Genomic DNA, 23,859 nt, shown 5'->3' on the forward strand with positions numbered 1-23,859 from the left:
ATTATATGTTAAGGTGATACTATTTTTGATACAGTGGGTTAAATACATTATATTAAAATTAATTTCATGTTAAAAAATAAAATTAATTTCATGTCTATTTATACTTCTTAATGGGTCTACTAGAAAATTTTAAATTATATGTGTGGCTTGTGTTATATTTCTTTTGGAAGTGCTACCGTAGACTCTGTATATTAATGACAGGGGATCGTAAGATTTCACACCCTTACAGACATGTCAAGTATAAGTCAGGGTTCATACAAGCTTAGAACATGACTTGGTTTGGTAGCTAGATTTAATTTTCCACATTTGTCAACCCAGTATCTTTAAGAAGATAAAATTCATATTTAATCCTACCTTCAATAATAAACTTTCTAGAGATTGAGATGAAAGTAATGCAAGAGTATCTACAATAGTCCAAGAAAACATAGGCATTTTCAACTTTGCTCCCAAAGGAAGGGATTTAATATGAACTTTGTAGACAACATAAAATACACTCAAGAGAGAGTAAAAGCACCAAGAGGCAAACGGGTGTTTGGAGGGATAAGAGATTCTTTATTGTTCAGCTCTTTCAAAAATTTTTCTACCTTTGTTTTTTTTAAAAATATATATTTTTTATTGATTTCTTACAGAGAGGAAGGGAGCGGGATAGAGAGTTAGAAACATCGATGAGCGAGAAACATCGATCAGCTGCCTCCTGCACACCCCCTACTGGGGATGTGCCCGCAACCAAGGTACATGCCCTTGACAGGAATTGAACCTGGGACCTTTCAGTCCGCAGGCCGACGCTCTATCCACTGAGCCAAACCAGTCAGGGCTCTACCTTTGTTTTTTAATCTATTTTTTTTCATGTAGGGCTTGGAAAACAGACACTAGGCAAAAAGGTACCCCTTGCAATGCCAGGGAGGGCCTTACAAGAGCTGCTCCGTAAGGACATGTGGCTTTCAGGCAAGGGTAACAGAAAGGGCCCCTCGTGCTCTGTCTACCATAGAGTCCACACACCAGCAGCTGAAAGGTCTTCCTTTGCATCGTGCCCTCCAGGGCTGCTTTTAGAGTGCTCTCTGCCTGTGTCCTGCTCTCCAGTGGTCCCAGCATTTTATTGCGGTTAAAAAGCCATTTCCCTTTTCACCACATTTTTAAAAAATCCTTTCCATAAGACACCCCCACCTGTTACTCCATCAAGTTAACTGATTGCAGGTGCCTGGAAGAAGGGGGCTTGGCACTATGGAAGGCAGTATGGAGGTTCCTCAAAAAATTGGAAATGGAACTCCCATTTGACCCTGTGATCCCACTTCTAGGAATATATCCCAAGAAACCAGAAACACCAATCAGAAAGGATATATGTACCCAGATGTTCATAGCAGCACAATTCACCATAGCTAAGATCTGGAAACAGCCTAAGTGCCCATCAGTAGATGAATGGATTAGAAAACTGTGGTACATCTACACGATGGAATACTATGCTGCTGTTAAAAAGAAGGAACTCCTACCATTTGCAACAGCATGGATGGAACTGGAGAGCATTATGCTAAGTGAAACAAGCCAGTCAATGAAGGAAAAATACCACATGATCTCACTCATTCATGGATAATAAAGACCATTACAAACTTTTGAACAATAATAGATACAGAGGCAGAGCTGCCTCAAACTGATTGTCAAACTGCAGTGGGAAGGCTAGGGAGGGTTGGGGGGGAGGAGAGAGGGGATTAAGAGATCAACTGAAGGACTTGTATGCACCCATATAACCATAACTAATGGACATAAGACACTGGGGGGTAAGGGAGGACAGGGGCTTGTCAAGGGCGGGGGGGGAAAAAAGGACACTTATGTAATACCCTATGTAATACTTTAAGCGAAAAATAAAAAATAAAAAAAAAAAATAAATAAAAAAAAAAAAAAAGGGGGCTTGGGAGACAAGATAATGGAGAAAGAAAAAATTGTAGCAGAATACCTTACCTTGTGCTCGGCAGGTGTCCCGTGGACATAGTGGTGAGCTCCCAGGCCTTGCAAGGTGCCCGAGCCTCCTTTTGCCGTATTTACCCAGGAACTCTCTTCTATGGTGGGGACCAGGCTCCCTGCGACCAAGGTAAGGCCTGAAGTGTTGATCGTCAGCGTCCGCTCCACAGATCTGAAGTAGTTCAGAATTCCTAAGCAGATGCGCTGAAACAGAGAACAGCCTCAGGACTTGGCCCTTCGCTGGCCACGCCTAGAGCAAAACTTCGAATGGGGCCCTGGAGGTGGCAGGTCCATCCCACTGCCGAAAAAGAAACACGCCACCCCCAGAAACGCCCGATTTCAGGGACAAATCAGAACAAAAACAAAGTGTAAAAATGTGTTGCTCCTGGAACAGAAGGAAAGCCCCACTTCCAGACAACCAGGCATTTCAGACGCCTGAAACCAGCGTCCGGACCTGCAGCTCCCTGATTCGCAGGTGGCGCAGGCACAGAAAGGACAGGTGGGCCCCTCTCCTTAGGACAGGGTCCTCATCACTAGGCCCAGTGCCATCATCCAGGCCCAGCAGGAGCAGGGCCCTTGCGTAGTTGTACCTGTAGCAGGCAAGAAATATGGAATTAATGCCTTTCATCTCAAAGTGGTCTGGAAAATTCATATACACCAAGTTGAAGTCACTTTATTTAACTTAAGGGAGTTGCATAAAAGCCACTCTAAAAATTGCACCAGCCGAACCAGTTTGGCTCAGTGGATAGAGTGTCGGCCTGCGGACTGAAGGATCCCAGGTTCGATTCCGGTCAAGGGCATCTACCTTGGTTGCGGGCACATCCCTACTGGGGGGCGTGCAGGAGGCAGCTGATCGATCTCTCTCATTAATGTTTCTAACTCTCTATCCCTCTCCCTTCTTCTCTGTAAAAATTCAATAAAATATATTTTAAAAAATAAATAAAAAATAAAAATAAAAATTGCACTGAAGATAAAGTAATTACTTTATATGTATAAATATAAAAAGACATTTCTCTTAGCAATCCCTCTTGTTAAAAGTGAAACACTAATTTAGCAGTTTACCTGCTTTCACAGTCTTGTTTTTATTTCAGCTTCAAATATTTCAGAGTTAACATATAACCTCCACATCGGTCAGTCACTCCGTGTTCCCCGCAGTGTTTAACCCATCTCTGTGAGTCAACAATGAAATGGTTTAGCTTTACCCGGTCTCTGTTTCCTGCTTGACAGGCTCCCCGGCCCATTGATGGAGACTTATTTGCGCTGGGCGATTTTCATTTTGTTCCATGGAAAGGTCATCTTTCTTCGTGTTTTCATTCTGTCAAAAAAGTGGCATTAGTTGGATTATAAAAACACTTGCAATATTATTAATAAATTCAGAGTTAAGTCATCACGAAATTAAGTCTGATTACCCGAGACACATGTAGATGAAAACTAGAAAAGCATTTTGATCCATTTCAACCTGACATGAAAATCTATTTCTAAAATACGTTAGGGATCACTATTTTAGTATTATTTAGTCTTTGTTTTACAAAACTATTCACAGCTTTTAAATATCAGCTATCCCTATCCCCCTTTTTCATGTAAACCTTCATGATTATGATGAGTTGATACACTTCTCTAGTAGATGTTTGGAACGTTGAACTTCTAATCTAGACTTGGTCCAGGCTAAGAGACATCAGTGGATTAAACTCCTCTTTCTACTTTTTAGCTAGTGTATGATTTAACCACTTAAAGTCTTCATCCTATTTTCGCATTTGTAAGATGGCATGATAATGGAAAATAAGTTGCTATGAGAAGTAAATGACAGGATGGATAAAAGCTTAGTGCCTGGCATCTTATAGGTGCTCATGGGTTCTCTCCTGTCCATGGGTTCCAGTAGTCAGCCAACCCTGTAGGATCTATCACAGAATTCATGGTGTACTCTTATTTCTTTTTTTTTTAATAGCAAAGGTGGAAATTTATTGAAGAACAAGTACAGACTCCCACGTGGGGAAGGGGAAAGAATCTCACAGCACAGACTCCCACGCGGGGACGGGGGAAGAGTCCCTATACACTTACTTCCACATTCATCTTTCCTGATGTCGAGAAGGATGAGGTCATGCACCCAGGGCCTCTAGGAAAACTGGGAAGAAGGTGATATTGGTGTATGGTCCTGCCCCTGGCCCTCTGAGCAGCCCCTTTCTTAGTGGACCTCTCTGCCTGTCTCTGGACACAACTCCCATTCCCAGAAGCCGTGATCTTTCATAGTGACACCGATCCCCTTGAGAACATTGAGTGGCAATGACTGAGGTTGGAAGCCTCCACCCACCCCCCGCCCTTTGGGTTACTTATATTCTAATTTTGGGTTCTTAAAATTCCAACAATGGTAGAAACTACTGATTGTTCCCCAAGATCCATTGTCTTCTTTTCCCACAGTAATGTAATATCTATCTTGGCACATGGCCACCCAGATAAAGATGACATTTCCGAGCCTCTCTTGCAGCTAGGTGTAGCTATGTGACTAAGTGCTGACCAATGGAATGAATGTGAAAATGCCACATGGCAGCTTCTGGGCATTTCCCTGAAGTGGCAGCTTCCCCACCCCTCGTCTCCATCCTGCTGCTTAGCACATGAACGTGACAGCTGAAGCGTCATCTCAGACCAGGGGTTGATCTTGAGTATGGAAGGTGCATCAGTTGGAACTCCAGGATAGGAGCATGAGTCCCTGAGGACCCCACGGAGCAAAGTCATCACACCAGCTCTGTACTTCCTACTCCTGGATGTTAACTTGAGGGAGGGTAAGAAATTTTCATATCCTTTAATCTTCTGTTATTTTGTGCCTAACTATGACCAACAGCCAAAAATAACACAATCCCCAATACTCTAAAGATAAACTACCAGTCTTTATGACAGGCAGTGGGAAGAACATTTGGACAGGGATATTAGCAAGAGCAGGGGAGGGAGAACGCTGTCTAACCGGGTGTCATTAAGTGGCTTCCCATTCTGCCTGTGGGTAGAAGGTCCTGTCTGTTCCGGGTTAGTGTACACGTCAGTGTATTTCTGTGTAAACGTCCCACAACCCTAGGACCGGAAAAGACCTTGGAAGGTGCTGTGGTACACCCCGGTTCCTTAATACAGAAACACAGGATCATTATCCCAAAATAAAGAGAATGTCTGTTGTGGTTTTTTTCATCTGTAGGAAAGTACATACTCCAAGAAGGGAGATGAACTTTGACAGTTGCTATTTGACCCAGAATTTGGGGTGAGAGGCGCTCTAGGGAAGCCCTTTGCCTCCCAGCCTATGGCACTCTGGTGTTGCAGTTCGGCATTGCCCAATGTGTGTGGCTCCAGAGGGCCCGCTCAGAGCCGCAGCCTTTCTCTGATGGCACTGTGACATTTTCAGCTGTTCCTAAAATTACCCAGAATTATATAGGAACGAACAGAAAGTGACATAAATTGCAGTGAAAGAACTCGAAGGAAAGACTGAACAAACCACAAAAGTACTGCTGGGCCAGCAGATTGCCAGGAAGAGAGGAAGGGGGCACAACAGGCTAGGGTGAGTAAGGCCAGCATCTTCCTGGAAAACAGAACCAACCACAGCCCACAGAAGGAAACCGCTTAAGAAAGGCCAAAGTCCATGAGTGTATTCCCCTAAGAGAACCGGACCACAGTGCAGATTGACGGCACGGCTGACCAGAAACCAGAACGTCAACACCACCTGTGCTCTTCCTGTCTTCCTGGGGAGGTAAATCCTTCGACATCTGCTCGATCTCATAACTGGGTATTTGTCAGCATGGTTGAGTTCACATATGTTGACAGTTCTGAGATTGCCACTGATTGCAAATCTCATTTTCTTCTGGGAAATTGGCAGTGGTCATGAAGTGGAAGAAATAATAAGAGGGAAAGTAATTCTATTCTGTATTCCTCTCTTCAATGTTTCTGCAGCTTACTTGTGTATATCCACAGAATAAAAAGACTAGAAGGACATACACCAACTGTTAACACCGTTGTTCTATTTAGGTGATAATATAATGGGTGATTTTTATTTTCTTTCTTTAACTTTTCTATATTTCACAAATTTACTATGATAAATACATAGCACTATTGTCATTAAAAAACGCGTGCTTGTTTTTAAATGTTCTATTAAATTTGATGAGGGAAGCCAGGAAAAGGTTGTTTTGTGTTTCCCTGAACTTCTTGCACATTGGAACTCCTGTAGACAACACCACTTCTGTGAGAGCACATCACTTACCCATGACATCACATTGTCTCTGGAGGTGGAGGGGAGCGTAGCAGAGATGGGGAAATGGCTGTCACCCCTTCCCTCCTTGGTGTGGCCAGTGAGAAAAAGCAAAAGAAGAGGCAAAGGGTGTAGTATTTCCTGCCACTTCACTGCTCCATAAAGTTAAAGAAAAAGCACCATTTTAAACCATATCTTTAGAAATACAATGGTCAATAGTAGCACTTAATGTTTGTACACTAGATAAACATTTTAGTAAACATGTGTTTTCTTGGTGAATGACACTGGACACAAGTAACCCGATATAACAGAATTACAGATCTGGAAGGATTCACACAGGGCTAGCTGGGCCATTTCTTCTGGTCAGGACTATAATTAAATTATTTTATTTACCTTTCCCCCTCCCTTCCAAGAATATCCAAAAAGTGCAGTTCATTTGGACCAGAATTCTCTCTTTCTAGTTACACATTATTTTCAATTAACAATTATAAGTAAATTTGATAGTTTTTTCTTCATCATCCAAACCCAGATCAGATTTTTACACAAGTCTGGAATTAGAACTGTGATTGAAGAAAAGAGTGGCCAGTCTTTGATGCAAACAGTAAGTAATGCCCAGTTCAAACTGTGATAAAAACATTACAAACATTATTAATGCTTAGATAAACATTACGTTAAAATGGATGTGGGAAACAGGTTCCCTCATAAGTTGCTGGTTGGGGAACATGGTATACCACATTGACAGGACCTATAAACATTTTGAATGTGCACATTCTGTGAACCAGAAAATCCATTTCTAAATATTTGTTCTAATAAAACACACATTGCACAAGCAGGCAGGTATAAGAAAGTTTACTAGTAGTAGGCAGGGCTTCTAACAAGGGGGAAAATGGCAACAAGGTTCCATAGGGAGCCAATATGTGATCTGCAGAATACAGCAAAATATAATGCAGCATTGAAAGAGAACAGGAGAGACAGGTCTCTAAAACATATTGTTGGGTGAAAAAAGCAAGTTACCGAAAGATATCCATAGGGTATGACAAATAGCTAATATAGAAACTGGATTGTAATATATATATTAGAGAGAGAGAAAGAGAAAACATCGATGTGAGAGAGACACATTAACTGGTTGCCTCCCACACACTCCCCTGAGTGAACCTGCAACCCAGGTATGTGCCCTTGACTGGGAATCTAACCCATGACCCTTCAGAGCACAGGCTGATGTTCTACCACTGAGCAACACCAGACAGGGCATACGCTCTCTCTATTCTTTTATGGGGACATATGTATGAATGTAAATGTATTGAAAAGGCTGGGAACAATAATAATGTTTACCTCTGAGGAAGTGGAATGGGGACCAATATTTGAGTCCCCATTAAAGTTAAAGCATTAACTTTTCAGTGATGTCAATTTTTATATGGAGAAAAATTATTTGACATTTATTTATTACTTCTGTAGTTTAAAATTGAATTTTTTTTAAAAAACTACTCAAAGAGAAAAATAGTAACTCTACAGTAGATAAAACTGGCAACCACGTGATCAAGATTAACATCCCCAGAGATATCATGTTGATAGCGTCTGCCCCTGATATGATGTGACAACAAGGGCACTTCACCTCTTGGGGTGTTCTTCCCCCAAACCTATAACCTCAGTGTAACCATGAGAAAAAAACATCAGACAAACTCAAATTAGGGAACGTTCTACAGGTTGCTTAGCCAGTACTCCTAAAGACCGCGAAGGTCATAATAAACACGGAAAAACTGAGGAACTGGCTCAGACCTGAGGAGACTGGGGAGATGTGACAATTATGCGAAGTGTGGTACCCTGGATAGGATCCAGGAGCACAAAAAGGACATTGATGGAGAAAACAGCGAATTCCAATAAAAGTCTAGTCTAGTTAACAGTAATGCACCAATGTTGGCTCCATAGGTGTGACAAATGTACCATAGTAATATAAGATGTTAATAATAGGAGAAAGGGGGTAAAGGAATACCTGGGAACTCTTTGTACTATCTTTGCAAGTTTTCTGCAAACCTAAAACTATCCTACATATGCAAATTGACCGTAATAGCAGAACGACTGGGAATAACTGGTCACTATGACACACACTGACCACCAGGGGGCAGATGCTCAATGCAGGAGCTGCCCCCTGGTGGTCAGTGCACTCCCACAGGGGGAGCTCTGCTCAGCCACAAGCCAGGCTGATGGCTGCCAGCACAGCAGTGGTGGCAGGAGCCTCTCCCGCCTCCTCAGCAGTGCGAAGGATGTCTGACTGCAGCTTAGGCCTGCTCCCCACTGGCAAGTGGACATCCCCCGAGGGCTCCCGGGCTGCCAGAGGGATGTCTGACTGCCAGCTTAGGCCCGATCCCCTGGGGAGCGGGCCTAAGCCAGCAGGTGGACATCCCCAGAGGGGTCCCAGACTGCAAGAGGGCACAGGCTGGGCTGAGGGACACCCCCCCTCCTGAGTGCACAAATTTTTGTTCACTGGGCCTCTAGTTCTAAAATAAAACATTTGTTTTTATTTTTAAAAAATTCCCTAAACGAAGGTTACTGGTGAACAGTATTCACTGAGAATTGATCAGAAACTGTTCTGAAGTTGTACTACAATTAGTGCTTACCGTCTCCCAAATAGGACATCGAACTATCAAAATGGACAGTCCTATGGGGTTTGCTTTCCTTCATGCAGATGTCCCTTAAGACAGTTATTTTTCATGAGGGATTGGTTGTCGCTTGCCAACTTCGGAATCAGGATGCTCACCAGCATATAGATGCTAAAATTCATACTTGACTGCTACAGGCTTGCAAAATAGTAGCAGAGCTTTAAAATTCATACCTCACTCCTGTGACCCCTCCCAGCGGCCACCTTTTACTTAACCCTCATCTCCTCTGACTAGCATTCAACATTCAGAGTGGCAGCATGCTACCACCGGTGCTTTCATACTGTGTAGAGTGACTCTACCAAAGCAGGAAAAATACTTGAGGAGGTCACCAAGTAACACCCACAGGAAAATGTGAAGCAAAGTGGAAAACTATTGGTTATTGCCTTAGGATTTCCTTCCTTAAACCCTGTGCTATTTTCTTTTTAAAATATTTTTTTATTGATTTCAGAGAGAAAGAGGGAGAGATAGAAACCTCAATGATGAGAGAAAATCATTGATTGGCTGCCTCTTGCACGCCCCCTACTGGGGATCGAGCCCACAACTTGGGCATGTGCCCTTGACCGGAACTGAACCCCGGACTTTTTAGTCCCCAGGTCGGCGCTCTCTGCACTGAGCCAAACCAGGTCGGGCGCTGTGCTATTTTCTGTTCCCTGCTTGGAAGGCCTTTCTGCAGCCTGTTTGCATGGCTAACTCCTTCATTCATCAAATTTCGGCTCAGATGCCCCTGACTCTGAGAGATCTTGGCCCATCTCTCTACCTGTGGGTGCTCCTCTCTGCCCCATTGCCCTTACTCCTGTGGATTTCTTCATGGCACCCACAAGCTAGAGATGTAGATTTTCTTCTTTGTTCACTCTTTTATTACGTGTTCCATTTCCAGAGCCCAACACAATTCCTGGCACAGAGGTAGCATTATGTAATGATCACTGAATGAATGAATGAGAAACTTGGGGGAAACTTGCATGACACTAGTAAGTACGGTAATTTGTGTGTGTATATGTCTCCCCTCTTGCTCCACTTGTAGAACCTATAGGTATTCTAAGTCTCTTTAGGGCCTAGTGACCATGAACCAACTTGGAAATACAGCGCTCACATTTTTTTTCCTTTGATCAATTCCAAGAGCAACATTTACAAGTCAGAAAATAGCCAGGGGAAGTGGTTTTCTTTCTTTCTTTCTCCTTTTTAAACATTTGTACCACTGCATTCAAAACAGATCTGATGAAAGCACAGACTGCCTTTTATTAGTGCCCCGACTTTCCATCTCCCTGCAAAGGGAGGGAAACAGTAGCAGAGAATAAGAAGTTCTCACCACTGTGTGGCTGGGCTCCTCACACTGTTGCTCTAACTTAGTGCTTTCTGCCTCTCAATGTTTACCTGAGCCATCACCTCCTGCTCTCACTATGCACCTTCTGCTTTTCACCGACACAGTGACCCCACAGAGGTAACCTCCTTCGTCCCCTGAGTACCCCTGGGCACTGCCGCAAATCTGTCCGACCTCAGCACTTCTCCGTGATTTCAAACATGAAGCTCTTCATCGCTGACTCCATCTTCCATTGCCTCCCACCTCTCCCTCACATTCACCTCCCTTCATCCTCATTTAGACACCAGGAGTTTAATTCTCTCTATCCTCTCAGTCAAGGAGGAAAACAGATATGTGATGAAGACCCTCAGATGTGAATACCAGAGCTTCCCAGATAAAGGAAGATTACATCGGCACCAAGAAACAGTCTGTCCAGGATGCCAGGGGCAGAGGTCTTATTCAGAGATACCTGGGCTGAGTCTGCTTTTTCCCTTTACCCCCCACCCCATCCCCCATCCCCTACTCCCAACCCTCTTCCCCTTCAGTTTGGTTCAAGAAGTAGAAGAGCTAGATGTTTTTAAGTGTCTCCTTGTTAGTACAAGGTCTTCCTGAATGGTGACATATACCTGATCATGACATGACAGTAGGATAGGGAGAATCTGGCTGTTTTCTCAACTCCAGCTAGCCGAGGAAAAAGAGTCACTGATGGGTGCACGCACTATCAGGGAATCCAGGGGCCAGGGAGAGCCATGGTGTGATATGCAGCATTTCGTCCTGATGTGTGTGGCTATTTTTTTCATTCGCTTTTCTAGATCCTTATTTAAACAGATTAAAAAGTTATAGAAGTTGTGGGGTGTGTGTGTGTGTGTGTGTGTGTGTGTGTGTGTACCTCTGTGTCTGCTTCCAGACAATCTGTAACTCATTAAACCCATTTCAGGTTTCTCTTTCTCTCATAAACAGCCTGGGATGGTGGATCATGACAGTGCTTCTCTTTCTAGAATTCTACTAAACTTCTCTCTGCTTCCGACTTTATGTATCATTTTTATTCACTCTACAGTTGTCTTCAGGGGCAAAAGTGATGGAATTATTACTCAGAGTGGGCTCAAATGCAAATTCATGCCCCCTTATGTCAACTGGGCCCTCTTAGCTACATGGTCATCCTTATGCGTTCCTCACGTTGGTGACTTTTCCCACATTGATACCTGCTCACACACCACGCTCACCTTCCAACTCACTAACCCGAACATCTTCTTCTTCCTCTCCCTCTCTCTCTCCAAGGCAGCAGGTCATCCACAAAGCTCCTGCATCGTATCTTTTAGCACCGGAAAATTCTATGTGCCTCATTCACCTCAAGGGAAGTGATGCCATTCTCTCTTTCTCAAAATTACTCCTCCACTTGTTTTTTTCACCCCATTCCACCCCTCTTTCCCCAGGATCATCTGTGTTTCATATTTATCCTTTCATATCTTCCATCTCTTCTTCTCCACTGCTCCTTTCCTTCAGAGTATAAACAAACACACTGAGTTTTCTCATCTTAAGTAAGCAAATGAAACAAAACTCTTCTCTTATAGAGCAACAAACAATAGCAGATTATAGCTTCAAAATGCTATTGTACAATTGTAAAGACAAATATCCACTAGGTTTGAGTAGAAACTCCCATTTCTTGCCAAAATTCATGCCTATCCTATGTTGTAGCTACCTAACTAGTTCCCTGCCTTCAATTTCTCCGTCTTTCAATCCAATTAGCACCTGGCTGCCATGTTAACCTTCCTAATAAAATATAGCGTTGCATATAATATTTGCCTTCCAGGATGAAGCACACATTCCTTATGGAACTTACATGCATCTACTACAACCTGCCCTCTCCTCCCCACTAAAAAACTTCTCTCCACTCTATTTCCACTCCACCAAATTTGAACACTCCACATAGTCTCTCCTCTGCATTGTTGTTCATACTTCCCTCCTGAAATGTGCTCCTACTTCCCTCTCCACCACCCCTTCCCTTCATCCTACGCTTTCTTCAAGCCCAACTAAACACCAAATGGGTTGGACGGCTGATAAATATTGTGAGTGTTTAGACAGAAAGTGGTCCTCACGGGGTTGGTTCTATTGAGAAAAACCTTTTGAAGGAGGAGGAAATTGAGGGTTTGAAAAACTACCAAAGTAAATTTATAAGGTCTACTCAGATGGTGAGTTGAACAGAAAGGTATATTTGGTATCTCCCCCTGTGGTACCTGGTAGAGGTTGGTGTTACTATAAATCTTCTCCCAGATTCGGTCATAGTTGCACTGATGCAAACCCTGGGACGCCACGGAAGTGGGATGAGAGGGAGCCAGCAGGACTGTCTTTGCAGCGTGATCTTGGAGCACTTGCATTACTCGCTCAGGGCTGGGAATCTTGAGTAGAACACACAGGAGAAGGAGTGGTTGGGAGAAGGGTTATTCCCTTCTTCTCACAAGAATTCGGTCGTGTAAACATGAATAAGAAAGAAGCCCCAGGTGAGACTTTATTCAGTTTTAAAAAATCATGATTCCCTTAGGTATATTCATCCATTCAGCACCGTAAGTATTCAAATACACATCAGAGCACATTTAAAATTCTGTTACAACTCCCTAAGTACAAGTGTTGTGGCACCAATGAAACACCTATCCATTTGGGGTACAAACTGCTTGCAGTTAGAAAGCTGCCAGGAGATGGATGAGGAGGAAGCAGCTGGGTAGTCTGAGGAAAGCACAGGCTTTGTAAGGACACGGACCTGGGCTTGCATCCCTGCTGGAATCCTGTCTTTTTAACACAAAGCAGGACAAGTCAACCTAACAAGGTCACTAATGATGTCTCTCCCAGGATCGCTGCAAAAATGCCTGGCCTGTAGCAGGTGCTGAATAAATGTCCGTTCTCCTCTTCTGAAGGTAAAAAAAAGGAATGATAATTCCAGAGCTAAACTTCTACTTCAGTGATTCACATATTATTGTATTTTAATCATTTTACCATCACTGAACCTCAGAGATCATTTAGGCCGATCCCTATCAAAATCTCAATGGCTTATTTTTTTAGAATAGAAAAATTTATCCTCAAATTCATATGGAATCTCAAAGGACCCCAAATAGCCAAAATAATTTTGAAAAAAAAATGGAATGACTCACATTTTTTTATTTTAAAACGTACTACAAAACTACAATAGTAAAAACAGTGTGGTACTGGCATAAATTACACAGACCAGTGGACTAGAATACAGAGCCTAAAAATAAATCCTCAAGTATATAATCAAATAATCTAAGACAAGGGTGCCAAGACCACTCTTAAGAGAAGAAACAGTTTCTTTAACAAATGGTGTTAGAAAAACTGGATATCAACATATAAAATAATGAAGTTGGACCCTTATCCTCCACCACATACAAAAATTGGCTCAAAATGGATTAAAATCTAAATATCAGATCTAAAACTATAAAACTTTTAGTAGGAAACAGGGTAAAAACTTCATGACTTTGAACTTTGCAATGATTTCTTAGATATTACCCCAAAAGCACAGGCAAAAAAAAAAAAAAAAGGTGAAAGTGAAAGGAGACAAATGTCACTACATCAAATTTATAAACTACTGTGCACCAAAGGATGCACAATCAACAGAGTAACAAGGAAACCCATGGAATGAAAGAATATATTTACAAATTATACATCTGATTAATATACCCAGAACATATAAAACACTCCTACAACTCAACAAAAACAACAACAACAACAACAAAATACACAAATTACCCAATTAAAAAATGGGCAAGTCTGGCCAGTGTGGCTCAGTGGTTGAGCATCAACTTATGAACCAGTAGGTCACTTGTCGCATGTCCAGGTTGCGGGCTCGATCCCCATTGTGGGGTGTGCAAGAGGCAGTCAATCAATGATTCTCTCTCATCATTGATGTTTCTATCTCTCTCTTTCTCTGAAATCAATAAAAATATATTTTAAAAAAATTTAAAAAATAAAAGAAGAGCATTCTGACATATTCAACAACCTGGATAAACCTTGAGGACACTATGGTGGGTAAAATAAACTAGTCAATAAACAAAAAGACAAATATTATGATCCCACTAATATGTGGTACCTAGAGTAGTCAAACTCATAGAGACAGAAAGTAGAATGGTGGTTGCCGGAACTTGGGGGGAGGGAGGGAGGAATTGTTTAATCGGTATATAGTTTCAGCTTTGCCAAATGAAAAGAGTTCTGGAGATGGATGGTGGTGATGGTTGCACAACAATATGGATGTACTTTATACCACTGAACTGTACACTTAAAAAGGGTTAAAATGGTAAATTTAATGTTGTGTGTATTTTACCACAATTTAAGAAAAAAGGAAAAAGTTAATATAAAGACAGGCCATGTACCCTTTAGTTCGTTTCCCTCAATGTTAACATCTTGCAAAACTACAGTACTGTACAGTATCACAACCTTGATATTGACATTGATACAATCAAAATATAGAGCAGACCCATCACCACAAGAATCTCTCCTATTACTCTTTTGAAGTTACACTCCTTTCCCTTCCCCACCATCTCTCCTTAACCTGTAGAATTCATGAATCTGTTCTCCATTTCTATAGTTTTGTCATTCCAAGAGGGTTGTGTAAATGAACTCATACAGTCTTCATAGGATTATAGTTCTTTAGCCATTCATCCATGTTCTTGGGCATATCACTAGTTTGTTCCCTTTTATAACTGATGCCTATTAGTTTAATAGGAGGTACAGATTTTCAGTTTTACAAAATAAAAAATTCTGCAGATGTTTCGCAACAATATGAGTATACTGAATACTACTGAACTATAGAATGGTTAAGATGATAAATTTTATGTTAATTGTTTTTTACACAATAAAAATGAGATAATTTAGTCTAATCGTTTTGTTTCACAGATGAAGAAACTAAAACTTGAGGAGGTTATATGACTAGACCAACATCACTCAGAATCTAAAGTTGGACTATAATCCAACTCTTCTGACAATCGTTCCTCTCTACTGAAAGCTAACAGGATTATAAAAGTTTGGTAATTAGATTAGAAAGTCCCAAACAAAGCCTTCACAGTAAATTCATGGCTAGCATTTTTAAAAGGGAAAGAAAATTCCATTTTTCTGAGAACAATTTTAGTAAGAATTTTATCTATAAGGGAACATGGTTATTTTCTTACCTTCAAAAACTTTGCTTGGAGTTGCATTAATACATCTATTCTTTTCTGTTCTTTTAGTTTGGTCAAAAGCTTCTTTTGCCAAGGATCACATTTTGGCTTAATCTAGTGGATAAACATGTTCACATAAAGTTACAACATAACACAATAGTTCTCTACAAAAGTTGCTAGCAAAGAGATTCAAGGACTTTCTGAAAAGGAATCTGGCCTCAGCGTTAGAAAGTTGACTAGAGCATGTGAAGTCATGGGAAGGGTTTGTGTGGGTTCACAATACTGTGGAGGAAGACAGCTGGTGCCTGTCTGTGAGATGCAGTAGCTGTCATCTGGGATGACAGAGCACCATCCATGAACAGAAGGGACCCTAAATCCCTCAGTGTTGGTCATTTTACTTGATTTATGGGGCAAGAGAAGTTCACTCACAAAGACTCCTTGTGATGCCACATGTAAAAACTTCAACTTTCATATTAACGAGCTATATTTCAAAAATTAGTTCTATGGCTAAATAAGTAAATCAATATGTGGATGACTCTCTAAATTTATATCTAGTTCTAAGCTCCAGGCGGTTATATCAACTATCTCCTTGATACCTATACTTAGTTGGCCTGTGTAACAATCTAAAACAAAAGGTATGGCTTCCCCTACACCAACCACTTATTTGCTCAAGCCCCAGACTAAGGAGTAATGATTTCTCCCCTTTTCTCCCATCAGTTTTTATCACTTAAGACTTTTCCTTCCTTCATAATATAGGAATACATAATATATGAATACATAATACATGAATGCATAATCCATGAATAATGAGGTTCAACTCCTCATTATTCATGGACTTCATGTTTGCAAAGTTGCCTACTCACTAAATTTTATTTGTAACCCCAAAATTAATACCAGCAGAGCTTTCCTGCTCCTTCATGGACGTGCACGGAAGGGTGAAAATTTGAGTTGCCCAACTCCACATTTCCAGCTGAGGTCAAACAAGGCAATAGTCTGCCTTCTTATTTCAGCCCTTAGACTATAAATAAGCGTCTTTTTGTGGTCTATTTAGTGCCCTGTTTTTATACTTTTGTGCTTTCTGTTGGTGATTGCACTGTTTAAATGGCCCCCAAGCATAGTACTGAAGCTCTGCCCAGTGTTCCTAGGTATAGGAGGCAGTGATGTGTCTTACAGAAGAAACATGAGCTTTGGTAAGCTTCGTTCAGGCATGAGTTATAGTGTTGCTGGCCATGAGTTCAATGTTAATGAATCAACAACACATATTAAATAGTGTCTTTAAACAGAAACGCACATAAAATAAGGTTATGTCTTGATCAGTTGATGAACCTAGCCCTGTATTTTTCCTATGAGCAATACTTCAGTTTTAATTCCATAACATTTGTGGCAACTTTATGGAACATAATTACCAAGTGACAAGAACGGACTGTACTTATCATTACCTAAAATCATTTCCGTTAATCTGCTAACTTGTTTATTGCTTGTGAATTGTGTATCTCCAGCACCCAGGCCCATGCCTGACACACAGTATGTAGTCAGTCAATAGTTGTGGCTGAAAAAGCTGGATTTACACAAATTAATTATACCTTCAAGTGTTATTCTTCGTTGTTGCCAATTAGGCAAGATGACTAACAACAAGATGTGAGGGTATCCAACAGAGAGAGGTACAGCAGGGGGAACTTCCAGAGAAGGCAGAGCAGAGTGGCTAGCTTCAACCTAGACCCGAGGCAGGAGGGAACTGGGGGATCCTGGCACATAAGACCAGATTCTCTGAGCTGCCTCTTCTGAGGAGACGAAGGCACTGACCCTATGTCCTCGGGGACAATTTTCTGAGGGAATGAGGAGAGGGGACAACAGGGACCTGATGACCAGGTGCTACCAGGTTGCCTGGCCTGCTTGGAGGGGACTTTACAACACTGTTGACATCACTGACAAGCTGGTCACCATCGCCAAGGTCTACTTGCCTTTATAAAGGAAATCCAGTTGGCTCTCTTTTTCAAGGCCATCCCAGGTCCTGCCAAACCCAAGTTCTCCACTTTAGCTTTCCCAATATCATAGTCAGGAAATGTTTGCATTCTCTGTTGCTCTTTGAAGATGCTTTGAAATTTTTGGGAAACCTAGACAGAATTAAGGAGAGAGTAGAAACCAGGGGGGACGAGATGGGGCGGGGCGGGGCGGGGGGGGGAGAGAAAGAGTGTTAGATTGAAGGTAATTTCAAAGACAGCTACTGTCTTTGAAACTAATTGATAAAACATGACTCTTATGACAATAACAGGACCTTAAACGTATATATCTGTGAGACACACGTATTCAGTCAACTCATTACTATAATTGTGTGTGTGTTTTCTTTGTTCTGAACATCTGCTCCAAAGATTGAGAATCATGTAATATGTTCCTTTGTATGTATGTTGGGTCAGACCCTAAAAGAGGTCTAGATTTGGAAATTTATTCACTATTTCTGACCACCTGGTAAACTAGAAAATCTCAGGGCTAGCCTGAGCCTGACCAGGATGCTGACCAGGATGCTGCTAGAGAAAAGGGTCCAGATACTAGGACCTGTTAAAACTTTTAAAGGTACCTCAGCCAACCCCTGCACATCTCACTTTCAGACTGAGGCTGTGACATAACTTCCTACTGCCAAAATGCCAGTACTTCTTCCTCCCTTCTCCAGGGTGGGCCAAGGCCCACCAAGCTGTGGTGGTGCCTTCATCATTGCACTGGCCACACTGCATCATGATTTCCTCCCTACATGATAAGCTTCTCGAATCTCAAGAACCTACTGTATGGTGATGGTTGTACAACAGTGTAAATGTACTTAATGTCACTGAACTATACACTCAGAAATGGTTAAAATCGTGTGTGATGTATATTTTATTACCCTCCCCCCCCCCCCCCCCCCACACACACACAAACACACACAGAATCTACCACAGTGCTGGCACATAGTAGGGTCTCAATGAAGGTGTAGGAATAACAGAGCAAGTTCAATGAGTCACAGAGCTAAAGATTCCTCCAGTTAATGCCGGTGCCTCCCAGGCTGTGCTTTCCAAAATGGCTGCTCCTAGCCATGTGTGACTGTTCAACATTTAAATGTGAATTCATTAAAATTAAATAAAATACAAAATGTAGTTCCTCATGTATGCCACCCACATTTTAAGCACTCAATGGCCCCATGTGACTAGTGGTTAACACTCAAAGGACCAGATATCGGTCTTATCTTCCAGTGCCGGAAGTTCCATGAGACGGTGCTAGACTAGGGCTGGGGTGCAAACCTTTTCTTTTTGTTGAATATAAAGCGTTTTGCCAATGGGAAAGTTATTGCAACACATTCTGAGAATTGCAGGCTTTTAGACACTAGACAACTCCACCATGCAAATTTGCCAAATCTTGGCTACATTTATATCATCTACTATGGACTAGAACCTACCTTTTACTTTAAATCCTGCAGAACAATAAATCCTACAAACCATCTGGGTTGGATAGTCAAGGGTGCCATTACTCTTATTGAGAGCAAGTTAAACTGCTAATCTAAATCTCACCTATTACTCTTACATTTTATCACTCTAAAAACAATTGTGGCAGCATAAATATCCAACTTTGTGGCAAATACGAGTGTTGCCTTTCATGAATACCTATGTTCAAATTAAGAAAGAGTCCATCAAATACCAAGGAAAACAGTTCTATCTCCTTAGCAGCATCCCTCAGCTCCTCTACATCATATGGGATATTGAAATGAGAGAGCAGGAGCCTCAGCTGAGGTTTCAGTTCTTCTGTTTCTGTTGTGTGTTGGGGCAGGACAAACGCAGCTTCAGTTCTCATTGGCCCTGAAAAAATCCAAAGTCAATAATATTAAGACCAATGAGCACCAGACAGGAAGACAAGTGGAAGGGTCCTTTGAGGTAGCTGGAGGCACGGCCTCCTCTGCGGTGGGGAGGGCCTTTCTGCTCCTTGGCCTTCTCTGCCACAATTTACAGAGTGCACCCCACTGGGCCAGGGCTATTTGACAAACTCCTGGTTCTGGCTTTCTAGATGAGCTAGCCAGGCTCCTCCCCTCTCACAGCCGGCAAGAGAGACAGAACAGAGCCTCTGGAGAATGACTAAGTGGGAGCAGAACTACCTATGGTCCTTCATGGGAAACGAAGAGTACAATTTCTGAATTAACCAAAAAATTAGAAGAAGGTGAGAGTCTTCACCTCCTTTCGCCTGCTCACTCCTACTCATCTCGACAAGTTCCCAGTTTGGACTCTCCTCCTTTGAAACACCATCTCTGATTCCCCACTGGGTTAGCTGCTTCTCTGGATGCACCAGGTCTATACCCTAAAGCAAACACATCACTCAGAGAATCCTAATCAGGTTTCGTAGCCATCTGGAACACAAGGCAAGGGCAGGAAGACTACTGAGTCAAATAAGGAAAGTCTTTTAAAATCATGTAACCTTAAAAATGAAAGAAATCTTAAAGTGTACGTAATATGAAAGGTTTATTTTGGAGATGAGAAATTTGAGGGCAAAGGAGAGGAAATGACCTAAACTTGCAGGCTTACAGTGAGGCCACAGAAGAAACAGGTCTACAGCTCAGTATTCTGATTTCAAGTTCATTGCTTTTTTCTCCCCCTCTCTTATTTGCTAGCTATAAAGATGGAGATAATACTGTCTAAGGAAAGTGTTTGTTATTTTTTTCCACCAGAAATGATCAAGTTAAGATATAGAACTTAACTTCTTACTTATCAAGATGATAGAACTTTTTGGTATATAGAAAAATTTCAAACGAGATCATGTGACACAACAGCACCTGAACAGCACGTGTGGAAAATCACAACCTCCTTCCTCCACATTACTCTCAGGAAAGAAGACTAATTTCTTACCTGAAACACTGGTGTCCATAGGGCCTGGAGATGCAGCCCCCTGGATGTCAGGATTGGTGTCATTGGCGTGAGCCTTTTCATTTTCCTGACCAACCTCAGACACTTCGTCAACAGCCACACTCAGCACGTTGGAGATGGGCACATACTGGAGGGCCTGCAGAAGGGCACAACCAAGAGACTGCACGTCAACTCAGTTCTCACAGAAGCTCCCAGATGTTGGTTCAGGAGCAGCATTTTGCTTTGACAGAGGACAGGGAGGTGGAGGGGGGCTCAGTAACCTGCCCAATCATGAGAAGCAAAATCTGGAGCTGGGAGGCCCAGTGCTATCACCAGCTCTGAGTGACCTTAACCTGTAGGCAGGTCTACATTGATCAAGCACCCATAATGGACAAGGTACTGTGTGAGGTGGTAGGGACACAAAAATGAATATGGCATGGGCTAACCTCAAAGAGTTCACACTCTAGTGGGGGACCCAGACTTATGAGCGGATCGTCATTATACCATGTGACTGGGGAGAGATAATTCAGAGGTAGACCCTCACAGTGACTGATTGGGAAAGAATAATGTCCAAGTGATGGTCAGGTTTCTGGTTTGGGTACCTCTGTGGTTAGTGGTATCGCTGAGATAAGGTGTAGAGGAATAGGAAAAGATTTAGGTGGTGTGATCATGTCACTCCTTTTGATGCCTCTACCCTGAACTAGGGACTCTCTTCTGTGACTCTCTTTGCCTTGCACTTATACTTATCCTATTTTTCAAATCATATTGTATTTCAGTTGGCTATTCACTTGTCTATTTTACTAACATCCTGGGGCCCAATTCCTTTTCAGCAAAGACTATTATCTTCTCTACTTGGTCCACCACATGTACCTGGCATATATCAGGCCCTCATTAGATAGTACTGAATAAAAAGTAGACCTACATTGAAGAGCATAAATACTAAACAAGATGATGAAAACAAGAACTTACAGAGTGAATATGAAATAGTACAACAGAGACAAAGCTAAATTAGTGATTCCAAAAGAAAAAGATTTCAAAGAAAAGAGCTAGTGATCCATTATTTTCCTGTCATTTGTAGAGAAGGTAGAATACAAAAATTGAAACTCCAAAGTTAGGCGACAGGTGTGACCAAACACTGTGCTGGTCATCCTGGGAGGGCACTGCATTATCGCATAACTATGCTTTACGTACCTGCAGGTAGTGGTGAATAGTCTTGAGTGAGTGCAGGTGACACACTAACCACTTTGTATAGACAGTCAGGTCTTCCTGTGTTACTAAGTTAGGAGGATTGTTTTTTCCCATAAGAAAGTTTTCTCGCGCAACAGACAATCTATCAGCTCTCTGAAGGGCATCGCTGTACTCCTGCATAATGTAGGCAACTTGTTTCTGTTTAAGAGAAATGCAAAGACAGACCTTGGTTATTTGCAAGCTTATTCTCTGGTGTCATTTGCTTCTGAGCATACGGTAATACAGTTTGGAGGCCAAATAAGGGGCTCTTGGCATATCAAAATTCTTTAATATTCTGAATTTGAATGACAAGGGTAGTGGTCACATTCTCAGGACTTTGAAGGAGGGAGACTCCAGTAAACAGTCAGTGCAGAAGGATGTTTGGTAACTGGAGTTGGCTTCTTAGCCTTTTCCCTATAGTAGAGGAGGATAAGTCTATGAAGAAAAATTCATTTTCCATTATATAAAGTTCCTTCAAATCGTATTTGTAAAAATAGGAACCATTATCATCTGCCATGAGCAGAACAGGCGTCCATTAGTTCCTTTCCCATCTTTAGCCATGGCTTTTAAAAAATTGACAAGTTACACTGTTGGTGCGAATATAAATTGGTGCAGCTATTATGGAAAACAGTATGGAGATTCCTCAAAAAAATAAAAATATATGGGTACATATCTGAAGAAAACAAAATCAGTATCTCAAAGATATTATTCAACCATGCAGATTATTCAACCATGAAAAAGGAAATCCTAATATTTGCAACAACAGAGAAAAACAAATACTGTATTATCTCACTTATGTGTGGAATCTAAACAAAAAAAAGTTGAACTCATAGAAGCAGAGTAGAACAGTGGTTACTGGGCATGGAGGGGGGGGAATGGGGAGATGTTGGGCAAATGGTACAAATTTGCAGTTATATAGATGAATAAGTCTAAGGCATGATGACTATACTAGTACTTAATGATAATGCATTGACAAGCCATTTTGTTTCATATGAAAAATAGCCCACAGGTTCTATTCATAGACTTCCTACCTTGTAAAGAGGGTAAAGTTGCTCCATGATCTTACTGTGCTGACAAAATCTCTTCCACCTAAGCATGTGTAAATATTTACTCAGGGCCAGCTGGGTAATTCTCTCTGTATAATGCTTGAACAACAACAACAAAAATTAACACAGAATACAATTATAATAGGAAGACTGAATTAAGTCTTGAGAATACTCACATAAGAAAATCGGTCTCAGGTTATTTTGGAAAGATAGATTTTTCTACGTGCAGATCATAAAATTAAAAAACCTAGCTCAAGATACCTTTCATATTTAAATACAGCAAATAGGCATTTCTCAATTTACATGACCTGTTGCCAACCTAACAGATTATAGTTTCATTATCAGTTCATGAACAATTTTAGCAGTAACATAAAAGCCTGTAAATTTGCCTAAAGCTGAACTCAAAATGTCTTAAAAACAGAAGTTATGAGTGTAAAATACAAAGTATATTACAGGTAAAATTATAGCTTTTAACCTTACACCAGAAATTTTATTTATACTTAAAAGTAGTAAAGTGAGCCAACTCTTTTTTTTTAATGTTTATTTCTAAGAATAAAAATAATACTGGCTATGATGGAATCAGTAGGACAGACATACCCTTTCATCATAAAGAACTAGAAAATAGGATAAATACACAAGGCAACTGCTTTCTGACGTGGGACAACAAGCAATGCAGGACTGCGGTTCTTGAGGGAAACGAATGAGATAAGCCCTACAGTAACCTTGGATTTCTGCTTGAGAAGGAAAAGGAATCCTAAGCAGAGCATGATGGTTTCTCTGAGTTAAGAAGAGAGAAATGAAAGCTTAGGAAGTTGAGTCAGCTAAAATTTGCAGGGGAGAGTACTGGAGAAGAGGAAGTTAGGCAGAGAAAAGGTTCCAGAAATCTGCATAGAGATCTCTTTCAGTTTTCTGCTATTAAGCCATGGATATAAAGGAAGAAAGAACTCTAAAAACAATACATTCTTATTTTAGAAAATTTAGAAAATATATAAAAGTAAAATGAGGGAATTCATTATCCTGCCATCCAAAGAAGTGATTGCTAACATTTTGGTCTATGTCCTTTAAGTGACTTATCTATACATTGCATGGCCATTATTATCACACACACACACACACACACACACACACACACACACACACATGCACACACACAGAGATACACACTTTTATTAACTAATATTACATAATACCATAAATATTCCTTATGCAAAAGATGTTTGGTGGGAGAACAATATTCTATCAAATAGCACACTGCTTTTCTTAACTTTTTCTCCTAGTATTAGACATGTGGGCATTTCCCTACTTTTATTAGTATAATGTTACAAAAATAATCTTCATGGAAAATGGTTTAACCCCATAATATGAGTTATTTTCCTAAAGCAGAGTTCCAGAAATATCTCCCCTAGGTCAGCTAACAGCCTGCTGAGGACTGAAACTGTCTTAGT

At 41.3% G+C, this 23,859-nt stretch overlaps 1 protein-coding gene across 6 annotated transcripts in view; it reads right to left on the reverse strand.

Annotated features, from left to right (window-relative positions):
* Positions 1-23,859, reverse strand: part of LOC139012275 (uncharacterized) — a 159,067-nt gene that overhangs the window by 114,978 nt on the left and 20,230 nt on the right. For 4 of the 6 annotated variants that reach the window (XR_011471844.1, XM_070417957.1, XM_070417959.1 and 1 more), the window contains exons 5-14: positions 22,400-22,513; positions 21,333-21,527; positions 20,145-20,298; positions 18,949-19,106; positions 17,247-17,399; positions 15,298-15,399; positions 12,361-12,522; positions 3,156-3,268; positions 2,408-2,543; positions 1,954-2,157 (exon numbers count right to left, since the gene is read on the reverse strand). Coding sequence is in view for 5 of the 6 variants with exons in the window: in XM_070417957.1 (XP_070274058.1) it covers positions 1,954-2,157; positions 2,408-2,543; positions 3,156-3,268; positions 12,361-12,522; positions 15,298-15,399; positions 17,247-17,399; positions 18,949-19,106; positions 20,145-20,298; positions 21,333-21,527; positions 22,400-22,513 (1,491 nt within the window). In the remaining variant the exon portion in view is untranslated. Of the gene's footprint in view, positions 1-1,953; positions 2,158-2,407; positions 2,544-3,155; positions 3,269-12,360; positions 12,523-15,297; positions 15,400-17,246; positions 17,400-18,709; positions 18,757-18,948; positions 19,107-20,144; positions 20,299-21,332; positions 21,528-22,399; positions 22,514-23,859 lie in introns of those variants that run through there. The other 2 variants (XM_070417958.1, XM_070417960.1) reach the window with 2 other exon arrangements.

This window comes from Myotis yumanensis, unplaced genomic scaffold, assembly GCF_028538775.1.
Source record: "Myotis yumanensis isolate MYYU_CA2020_CCGP unplaced genomic scaffold, mMyoYum1.0.hap1 SCAF_6, whole genome shotgun sequence".
In the NCBI taxonomy this organism is placed as follows: domain Eukaryota; kingdom Metazoa; phylum Chordata; class Mammalia; order Chiroptera; family Vespertilionidae; genus Myotis; species Myotis yumanensis.